The sequence below is a fragment of the Babylonia areolata genome, chromosome 1 (assembly GCF_041734735.1).
Source record: "Babylonia areolata isolate BAREFJ2019XMU chromosome 1, ASM4173473v1, whole genome shotgun sequence".
NCBI classification, from domain to species: Eukaryota; Metazoa; Mollusca; class Gastropoda; order Neogastropoda; family Buccinidae; genus Babylonia; species Babylonia areolata.
In genome coordinates, this window is record NC_134876.1 from 72,435,383 (window position 1) to 72,446,717 (window position 11,335).

Here is an 11,335-nt window from a genome sequence, read left to right on the forward strand (position 1 = left end):
GCACGGACGCAGTATATGTTTGGAATGGTGGGAATGAAGAATTTTGTGTCCTATTCAGGTTCCAAACTCATTGAATGCACTTTTTTTTAACTCACACAAACTGATGATACTGAAAGCAGCTGTTTGCGTCAGACCAAATCTGCACGCCCACTCACTTGTTATTTGTCACTCGCTGTGTACTGGTTCCTGGTCGCTGTTCATGTTGTGAAAGTGAATGTAATTAGATTCGTTCTGTATAATCACAAAACCAGCCTTAACAGACGGAACAGATCTGCAAATGATGATGATAATGATGACAGTCGGTATTGTTACTCAGACACATATATACACAATATATAGTTTTTCCAACATTCCTGGCAGAATATTGATGAATGAATTGTGAAAAAAGTAACAACGAAAACGTTTGCATGTGTTACAACAAATGAAGAGAAGTTATCAAATTAAAGTTACGATCAAAAATATATGATCAACACAATTTTAAAGACTATGTAGTGAGAAAGTACTACGTTCAAATTCGTACTCAAAGCAAGGTGATTTAACATGTACATGACACCACGTTTTGGTATAAGGGGGAGTTAGGGGATACAAAACTAGCAACGGCTACACATCGACAACAGTACAATGTATAACGGTAAAGAAGAGATTCTTCCTACCATAGATGAGACCAAAGGAGAAGGTGTATCTGCGGGTAAGGTTGTGGAATGTGAACCCCGTATGGCAGTCTTCCCCCGAATCGTCAAACATAATGTATTTCCTACTTTGCTTGAACTTCACTTCATCTCTCTTTGGAGGACAACGGAGATGAACGTTTTTTTCTTTTTTGTTTTGTTTTGTTTTTGTTTTGTTTTGTTTTTGCTTGTTTGTTTTGTTGTGGCTTTTTTAAGTGTATGGCTGTTTCTTTTTTCATTTCTTCTTCTTTTTTTTTTACCTTCTTGGGAGTTAACGTGTCAGTATTTCTCCTCATCTCCACAATGACCCCTGCCTTGTTGATAAAGGTTTCGTCACATACCTGTACATTACAAATGGATACCTGAAGGAAACATTGAAGCTATCAATATAAGAAAAAAATGCTGTCACAACACCTCCAGCATCCCCTCAACAAGAAATACACAGTTTCCTGTTTTGCCGAATATTCTCTCCTTCCAGCCTCTAAATGAAAGGACATTTGTTGAATCAGCTATTTCTTTAAACGGTACTAAAGAGGGTCTCTTTCTATATATACTACACTTTGGAAGAGGGGACCAATGGGGAAGAGAAGGGCTTCACTCTTATCGTCTACACGGGACAGTTCTTTAATATATGGTAGAACATGGGTTCTTGGTTCTAAAAATCCCAAACACCAACCATCTTCAAAACGGCAAGGGCACAGAGAGGTTCTTCATTCTAATAATTCTTAACAGAACCCATCTCCAGTGACATCAGGGCAGAGAGAGGTTCTTCATTCTAATAATTCTTAACAGAACCCATCTCCAGTCACATCAGGGCAGAAAGAGGTTCTTCATTCTAATAATTCTTAACAGAACCCATCTCCAGTGACATCAGGGAAGAGAGAGGTTCTTCATTCTAATAATTCTTAACAGAACCCATCTCCAGTGACATCAGGGAAGAGAGAGGTTCTTCATTCTAATAATTCTTAACAGAACCCATCTCCAGTGACATCAGGGAAGAGAGAGGTTCTTCATTCTAATAATTCTTAACAGAATCCATCTCCCGTCACATCAGGGAAGAGAGAGGTTCTTCATTCTAATAATTCTTAACAGAACCCATCTCCAGTGACATCAGGGAAGAGAGAGGCTCTTCGTTCTAATAATTCTTAACAACCATCTCCACGACATCAGGTCAGAGAAGGGTTCTTCGTTCTAACAATCCCTCACACCAAACATTCCCACAACGGCAAGAGTGGAGAGGGGGCTCCGTTCCTATTATCCCTAACATCAACCATCTCCACCTATATACGTACAGAACATACAAGCCCTCCCCCTCCACTGCCCCTACACGATGTGGACGTGGCGGACCCTGCTCACTCTGCCTTGTCCCCAGCCGCGGGGTGGGAGGAGGCGCCCAGGAGGGACAGGTAACCGGCCTTGAAGCGGCCGTTGGCGGCCATGTAGGCCAGTGGGTAGAGCGCGGTGCAGCACTTGCAGGCCAGGGGAGGCAGGCAGGCAGCCAACATGGAGGCTCCCGCCGTGTCGGCCACCATGGCCCACACACACAGGGCGGCGAAGGGGCCCCAGCCCACCACAACCAGCCCCAGGAAGGTCAGACATAGCTGGGAAGACACACACACACACACGCGCGCAAACACACACACACACACACACACACACACATATATATATATATATATATATATATATATACATATTTAAAATTTTGAATCCTTTTAACCCTTTGTTATAGATAAAAACTCTCGCAAGACACGCGCGCAAACACACACACACACACACACACACACACACACACACACACACACACACACATATATATATATATATATATATATATATATATATATATATATATATATATATATAAATGTATGAAATCCTTTTAACCCGTTGTTATAGATAAACCTTTCGCACACACAACTCACACACGCACATGCGCACGCTCGTGTGCGGCGTATGAATTTTCACAGAGAGAAAGAGAGACAGATAGACAGAGAATCAGTCCATCGACCGTCTGTCACCATGAATATCTTGCCCAATCAGTGGGGCGGGAAGTACCGCGTCAATCAGACAATCCACTCTTGGTCGATGATCCATCCAATCACTCACTCGAGTTGTCATTCGCTCTCTGACAAAACCGTTCAACAGTTAACTATCACTCGCAAAGGGACGGGTATAGTATTAGCTTTGTCTGTCTGTCTGTGGCTAGCACCTGCGTGTGGTGGGATTCACTTCAGACTGCACACATACGGTGATCATAGTCGTCTGGTACAGGCACACTGTTTGAAATACGGGGAAGGAGCAGACACCACACGATCGCTGGAGTTAGATATGAAAGGCAAAGAGCTGGTGATAAAGAGCGGTCTTTATGACTGACCCATCCACTCAGTCGTTCGTTCGCCCCCACTCTCTGGGAAATTTGGCAATTTGGATAAAACGAATGATGCTGTGGAAGCCTGTGCTGCGTTAAATATTTGTTTCTTGAATAATAGAAATGTATGTTGTACTGTAGATGAAATGCCTGTTTGTCTTTTATCAGCAATTTCTCTTTTAATACAAATAAAGTATTTTCTGTGTTGTATCACTCGTGACAAGAGTATCATGTACACAACAATCAACACACAACCGGGCAAGAGAGAGAAGATTGCCGAGAAGAAATATTGTTTAGTGATCCAAATTATTTTCAAGATGCGAGAGAAAATGTTGATCGTCAGGGGTATCGAATACAGCCGAAAAAACAAAAAGCGGCAGAACACAGATAGCAGAAACTTAGATGCAAAGAGCATATTGTTTGCATCACGCGCAACAACCCATTCTTTGCACTGTGCAATGCACAATTTGCGTACTGAAAAGTGTGAAGACAAAGTGTAGACCGTGAATTTCTAATATGACTGTACATCAGCTTATACGCACAATGTTAAGGATTATGAAATAGTCGAATGTGCATTTTGTTCGTTGTAAAATATTCAAACATATCGAATGAACAGTCAGTCCAAGAATTATCAACACCATTGTCCTTTGAACTGATGCGATTGTTATCATGTACTAGCGATTACGATTCACAAATTTGTGCATCTTTACAGAACTTTGCTTTACAGAGAAATCATTTCTCAATATGATCAACTTGTAATCACTACGACTGTGGCGTCTTCACTGTCTGATTAAAAGGAACTGATTACATGTTATCTACATCCCTGAGAGGCAAAGGTCTGACATAAATAAACTGTCTGAATCAGACTCTGTGTGTGTGTGTGTGTGTGTGTGTGTGTGTGTGTGTGTGTGTGTGTGTGTGTGTGTGAGAGAGAGAGAGAGAGAGAGAGAAACGTGGCTTAAGTGTTTCATCATCGCCTATTTTCTTTGTTTTAACTGCATAAATGGTTTAAAGAACAAGCATATTTTTATTTTGTTTTTGTTGAAGCTAAACTATATGATGTTATTGCCCTTTTGTCAAAAGACCTTTCTTGGCAATAACAATAAATAATTCCATTGTCCAGTGTCTCTTTCTTTTCTTTTCTTTTTTTTTTTTTTTTTTTTTTTTTTGCTACCCCATCATCTGCACCATTTCAGTGGCATTACTCCCACGCCGCTCATTTAGATTCCCCCATACACGGCTACACCCGGGTTCGTCCGTCACAGTTCCAGCGTCAGCAGTCTGCAGGGCCAGTCTCTCTCTCTCTCTTTCACTCCAATCAGTTTGCAGGGAGTGTCTACAAATGGGTCTCATAGGCACCATTCAACATCAGTCAGTCAAGCACCCGAGCTGTATGGCGAACAAAGGCATCGATCACCTCACAATAAATCCCAGTCCAAAACGAGAACAGCTGACTGACCTCCAGTGGCAGCAGACGTCGCCACCAAGTCCACATTGACAAACCGAGCACTGCACTGGGAACACAGAATACAGACCTCCCTTCTGCCGACGTGCCCCCACAATGTATGTCACAATGGGAATACAGCCAACAGCGATTTGTTCCAGTAGATTGCGCATCTGAACTGCCCCGACTCCACATGAGGCCATTCACAGAAAGCATAAGGAATCGGAACATCGCTTTCTTTCCGCAGTTCTGCATTCGCATACCCTGCTTCCATCCTCTTATTGGATGCCGTTTCTGAGGACCGTTTTTCCCATCGTCCTTCTGTGGCTTATGCTGTCATTATCATACTGTGGTGTACTACGCTGCATTGTTTTGTGTCGCACCGTACTGTGCTTGGTTGTGTTACACTATCATTGTACTGCAATGCCTTGGTCGACATGGTACTGTGCCGCATTCCATTGTGCTGTTCTCTATTGTGCTGCACTATAACCCTAGTATGTATTGCTCTGCGCCGTAATGTGCTGCACTGCACTCTAATGTACTGTCCTCCATTGTACTGAACTGCATTATATTCTAATATACTGCGTTGAACTGCACTATTCTTTCACTGTACAGAACCGTACTACGCATGATATATTGCAGCATATTGTACTGTATCCCCATTGTACTGCGCTATTATGTGTTGTACATGTCACCCGTTTTTAATTCAATTTTATCCATAAACATTTAAATAAAAACACATACATTCTACCAACCTACTTATACACATGCGTACATATGTACATGCATACATACATACATAAAAAATAAATATCATTCATACATACATACATACATACATACATACATGCATGTACATGCACACACATGCATACGGGTGCATATGCACGTGCCATGCACTGTGTTGTACTTCTCTATAATGTATAAAGCAACTCATCACGACTGATACAAGGCACCCATCACATAATTCTTACCCATTTTCTGTATTCTAAAATCAACGAAAAGTCAGTTATCCATGCCTCAAATCTTATATGCGAGCACGAGTTGTTTTGCACATTTTGTATTGTATCGATTATTTAGTAAATAATGAAACACGTCTTGAAAATACTCCTATTCCGACTTTTGGGGTCTCATAAACCCATACTTTCAAATGAACAAAATACATCAACACAAACATATGCACTGCTTACTTCACCCCTCTCTTGAAGCATAAAGCAAATCTGTCGTTTTGACATGTTTGACGCAGCCTTTTTGGAGAGGGGCGGGTGGGAGGGGGGAGGGTGCGGGGGCAGAAGGAGGGTGCACGCAAATCCCATTCTACCCCCGCCACTACCACCACCACCACCCCAAAAACAAGGAGAAAAAAAAAAGAAATGATGTGTGTCCCCCCCAGACCCACGACTTCTCCCTCAACTCCATAAAGAGTCACTGGGGCGCCGCACAGATTCCTGCAGGTCTGCCGGTTGTTTGTAAAAGCCTGTGTCTCTGCACATGGTTTTCCTGGCCATTTTGCAATGTTGTCAGTCCATCGGGTTTTTTTTCTGTCTCCCCCTCCTCCCCCCTTCTTCAACAGTTCTTTTTGAGGTTTGATACGCTCCTAGCAAGGCCATTGGATCTTGTTGCATAGCCATACCAATGCAGCTTTCTGATGTCAACAGATGTTAATTTGGGTCAAGTGTTCTATTTGATGGTCTTGCGCACTTGTTCATTGATGATGTGATCAGTGTATCTGATGTTTAGTATCTTGCGATAGCACCTCATAGCACCTGATCTTGTGTTTCCTGGAGATGTTGCTGTCATTCTTCGTGGGTTTCAATCTAGACAGTGTTGATGTTGTCTTTGCAACCCATGAGGGGCTTTATGGTTTGGGTCCATTGCTGATGATGGATCCCAGGTAGGTGAACTATAGAACAGTTCCTAGCTTCTGTCCCCAGACAGTTACATCAGTAGTGATGGTGGTGGTGTGGCTAGCCATCAACTTGGTCTTTTCGGAGCTGATTTCTGTACCATATCTTGTCTGTGTTTCATCCAGTCGGGCGAGTTCTTGCTCACTAGCTGCAAAGCTGTTGATGTCGTCTGCGAAGCGAAGATTCGTTATGGTCCTTCCTTAAAAGCTGACTGCTGACATGATCTTCAAGCGCGACAGTTATGATTCGTTCCAAAAATATGTTGAACACCCTAGAAGACAGAAGGCAGCCCAGACGGACTCCACTTAAGATATGGAACTACTTTTTGACCCGCGACATACAGCTGGAGAAAAACCGCTAAACTGACTGGCGAATACAGATGAGATGAAAAGTTTACTTTGCAAGACTGAGTCTCGACAGACCCATGACATACGAATACGTGGGTAAATCACAAAGTGAAGGTTAACATCCATAAGACTCTGAAAACACGTCGCTTTCATGACTATTATCTGCGCGTAAGTTATGTAACAGTAGCAGACAAAAGTAGAGGAAAAAATATATTCTACCAAGAAAAATGACCAGTTTCATAAACGCCCGAATCCAGCTGGCTGATCAATGACCCAAAGTTAGCTGTTTCCATTTCTAAATCCGTCCCTACCCAGTTTAACATCATCATCTTAGATGAACAGACTATAAATAAATAAACGAACGATCCGTCCCTACAAGGCAAAACCGCATCCCCGGAAGCATGGATAATGAAACAAGAGAACACAGTCATGTTACACAAACGCCTGTCCAAAAATAACACGCTCGTTTGGTCCGTCAGCGACACAAAAAAGCCGCTCGAAGGCAACTTTACTAATTGGACGCGGAGTCCAGGGGTGTCTGACGGGTTCATTGCCTTGTCGGGTCTTTGAACTTGTACACAGAAGCACGCAGTGAACTCCCCCCTCGTACTTCCCACCACTCTTAATTAAGAACGTTACATATCTTTGCTATTTTGCCATAATATAGGCCCAGCCCGGAAGACAATCTCAACCTTGACATCAAACAGCCGAAGCTTTCTTTGTGTACTGTCAAGACGGGTGGGGGGTCCTCATACTGCAGAAGTATGCCAGCTCATGTTTCAGTTACACGGATCAGTTAGGGGAGAGCTCAGACAGGTATAGATCAGTCCCGAGAGACAGTGGAGAATCGGTGCTGGTGGTGATGGATACAATGTTGAGTGTAACTAGACAGGCCAATATGGGAGTGGTAGTCAAACTACTCTCAGATGAAGTCTGCCACTGGACTGTTCTGGCTGGTTGGCTTTTGGCCTTTCTCCGGTCTCTTTGCTTCGGAACGCTGTGCAAGCCTCTCATTAACAACAACAATAATAATAATGGTATTTATATAGCGCTGAATCTTGTGCAGAGACAAATTAAAGTGCTTTCGCGCCAGTCATTCACAAACATGCATAACTCTAAAACTGGAGAAACTGAAGACAAGGAAGAGGCAGGGAAGGGAGGCTATTTGGGGAAGAGGTGGGTTCTAAGGCCAGACTTGAAAGAGCTGAGTGTGGAGACTTGACGAAGCGAAAGAGGAAGTTCATTCCAATTGCAAGGTCCAGAAACAGAAAGAACGGCGGCCAACAGTCGAGTGTTTGAATCTGGGTATGCGTAAACAGAGTGGATCCGAAGCCGATCGTAGTGAGCGAGATGGAGTGTAGAGGTGAAGGCAGCCACAGAGATAGGAAGGGGCTGATTTGTGAATACATTTATAACATAGAGTGTTGATCTTGTACTTTATTCTGTGTGAGACAGGGAGCCAATGGAGATGTTGCCAAAGAGGAGTGATGTGCTCAGATCTTTTCTTTCTGAGGACGAGTCGGGCAGCAGAGTTTTGTATGCGCTGAAGGGACTGAATGGACGAAGCAGGCAAACCAGACAATAGAGAGTTACAGTAGTCAAGGCGAGAGAGAATGAGAGAAACGACAAGTCTAGATGTCGCGTCAACGGACAGATATTTCCGGGTGGAACTGATGCGCCGCAATTGACAGTAGCTGGATTGACATGCCTGACTGATAAATTTTTGCGTGGACAGTGTGTTGTCAAGGACAACGCTAAGATGTCTGACTGAACTGGAAAGAGGGATGGATGTACTGCCAAGTTTGATTGTGTCAGTTGTGATGGAAGAGAGTTTTTGTTTAGTTTATATGGTCATTGCTTCAGTTCTGTCCGCGTTCAAATATAACTTACTTAGAGTCATCCAGTTTTGAATGTCCAAGAAGCAGCTGGATGTTTCTTGCAAGAGCGACGACAGTTTTTCGGGGGTATCACTCTTCCGGAGTTGAGTGTCATCAGCATAAGAATGATGACTGGCATTATGGCGGTTGATAATTTCAGCGAGAGGAGCAGTGTACAGTGTGAAGAGCACTGTGGGACTCAATGTTCGATTTTAACGGGTTCAGACTGGAAATTATCAACAATGACAGACTGAAATCGATCAGTGAGATAAGATTTGAACCATTTAAACCAGATTTAAACTTGGAGAGGCCTTTCTACACCATCTGTCTCCAATCTGGTCATTCTGTGATTTTAGCGCAGCTGCGGTCTGTCTGTGGGACGTTTTCCTGCAACAGTTTTCCCAACGTGAGATCCTTGTGGAATCGGCCATTATACATTCGCCCAACGTGGCAGAGCCAGCACAGGCTTCTCTGTTTCAGCAGAGTGTCCATGCTGGGGATTCCAGCTTTCTCAAGGACGGTGGTGTTTGGAACTTTGTCCAGTGCCAGATGATGTTCAGGATGCGTCAGAGGCAGCGCATGTGGAAGGCCATTTTCCAGCTTGGATAAGACATGGTAAGAATCAGAGTTGTGACTGGTTGGAAAAACATGTTTTCACTCAATAAAACTGAAATATTCAAAAACAAGAGAGGCAAGGCTTTCAAGACTTACTTGTGATACTCTTTTTCTTTCTTTCTTTCTTTTTTTTTTTTTTTTTTTTTTTTTGATAAATCTAATTGTTAAAACATGTTTTGTATTTGTTATCATAAAGCTTCGGGTTAAAAAAAAAAAAAAAAAGAAAAGAAAAAAAAAGGCCTGAGCGCAGATTCCAACCCGGCATGTTTGGGTGGAAAAAATTATCTTAGTCACTGCACTATCGCGGATCCATGAATAACGTTAAAAAATCTCGGATATTTAAGAATTCTTTAAAGTCCGCGGTAAAGGACTGTTTGGAACTTTGTCCAGTGCCAGATGATGTTCAGGATGCGTCGGAGGCAGCGCATGTGGAAGGCGTGAAGCTTTCGTTCCTATCGGGTGCACAGGGCCCGGAACTCACTGCCGTACAGACAGATGATTATGAAGCAAACCCCGTTGACCGGGAACTGGATGTGCTCCGTCGTCTTCCTGTTTGTCAATCCTCCCTTTTTCAGTCTGGACATGGACTATGTCCTGTTCAGTCAAGTTTAATTCCATGTCGATTAATATAATAATAATGCTTCTTCGAGTAACATACCAGTCAATGTGTTTCGATGTACAAGTATTAATTTTTCAAAAACTTCATCTGCAATTTTTCCACACATCAAGATTCACATTTTCCCAAATTTCACATCCATATACCCGACAGAACGCGGGTATTACCATTTTCTGATACATGACTAAAACCATGTGTGAAGATGACCAGCTTCTTTTTTCTTGCAGTTTTGTAACAATGAAAACATTTTCCAGTGGGTGTAATCATATATTCTCTTTAGTCTTTAGCTATAAAAATGTCAGTCATATTTAATTCGATTCCACGTACGTGAATGAAACGACAATATCGATTCTTTCTGATTTTGTATTTTCTGTTTAGAACTGAAGATTACAATTTTGATCTGTAAAACACTGACTGTCATTGAAGACAATACAGTAATAAGGCAATTTGTGCTTTCTGTAAAACCTTGTTTTCAATCGAATAATAGAATTTTCTTGTCCGCATATCTGAGAACTGACAAACATAAATATGCTGGGGACATATTTTCTTTTCTTTTTTTAATATGAAATTCAACTGGAAGGCAACCGTTCGTTATCAAAATGTTCTCCAGATCATTCAAATATAACAATTACAGTGGAGAGATATTTCCCTGTTGATTTTCAAAAACAAAAAGATATCTAAACTACCTTCGGTTACTGACAAGATCAATTACCATTCTCTCTCTCTCTCTCTCTCTCTCTCTCTCTCTCTCTCTCTCTCTACTTTCGTGTCTTACACTGGGTCTGCTGTAAAAGTTTTATTATTTTAATACCAAGGATTTTGTATTACTAACCATACTGTTTCACATTTTGCCCATTGATTAGGTAGGTGATACATTTTTCGGGCGTGTGGGGCAATTGATATACTTTGTACACAGATAATTAAAACTGAAACACACACACACACACACACACACACACACACACACACAACCAAACAACCAAACACAGGACCGATATCTTGGCACAGGACCGATATCTTTATTACTCCCTGGTGCTATCATGGAAGCACGGGTGTCAGTCACTGCTGATGGGACTTTGAATTGGCAACACTCATCGCTTTAGATACCACAGTATCACTGCGACTTGTAAACATGGCTATAAAGCATCTTTTATCAAGACTTGTAAGTGCACTGTAATCGTGTGTGTGTGTGTGTGTGTGTGTGTGTGTGTGTGTGGACTACTCTGTGTGATGGCAGGTCGCTTGAATTCGAGGATCACTGAGATGAAGCCCCCTGCTTATACCCTCGGGCAGTTTGCCTTGCCTCAGGCAGATTACCCGCAGGCAAACATTTACCCACAGGCACGATGGTCTCTTGAATACTGCCCCTAGTGGCTGTGCCTGACAATGGGAGCCTTCCCAGTTTACTGTACACCACATCATCAGAAATAAAAGGAGGGATGTTAAGAAATGTTTGCAATATAGCAAATGGATCATTTCAATACATACTT

The 11,335-nt window shown here is 42.4% G+C and overlaps 1 protein-coding gene across 1 annotated transcript in view; it reads right to left on the reverse strand.

The window, feature by feature from the left end:
- Nucleotides 1-789: 789 nt before the first annotated feature.
- LOC143293473 (retinochrome-like) overlaps nt 790-11,335 on the reverse strand; it is a 23,661-nt gene continuing 13,115 nt past the window's right edge. The window contains exon 7 of the mRNA XM_076604365.1: nt 790-2,269. Within this exon, the coding sequence (XP_076460480.1) occupies nt 2,021-2,269 (249 nt within the window). The 3' untranslated portion in view covers nt 790-2,020. The remainder of the gene's footprint in view (nt 2,270-11,335) is intronic.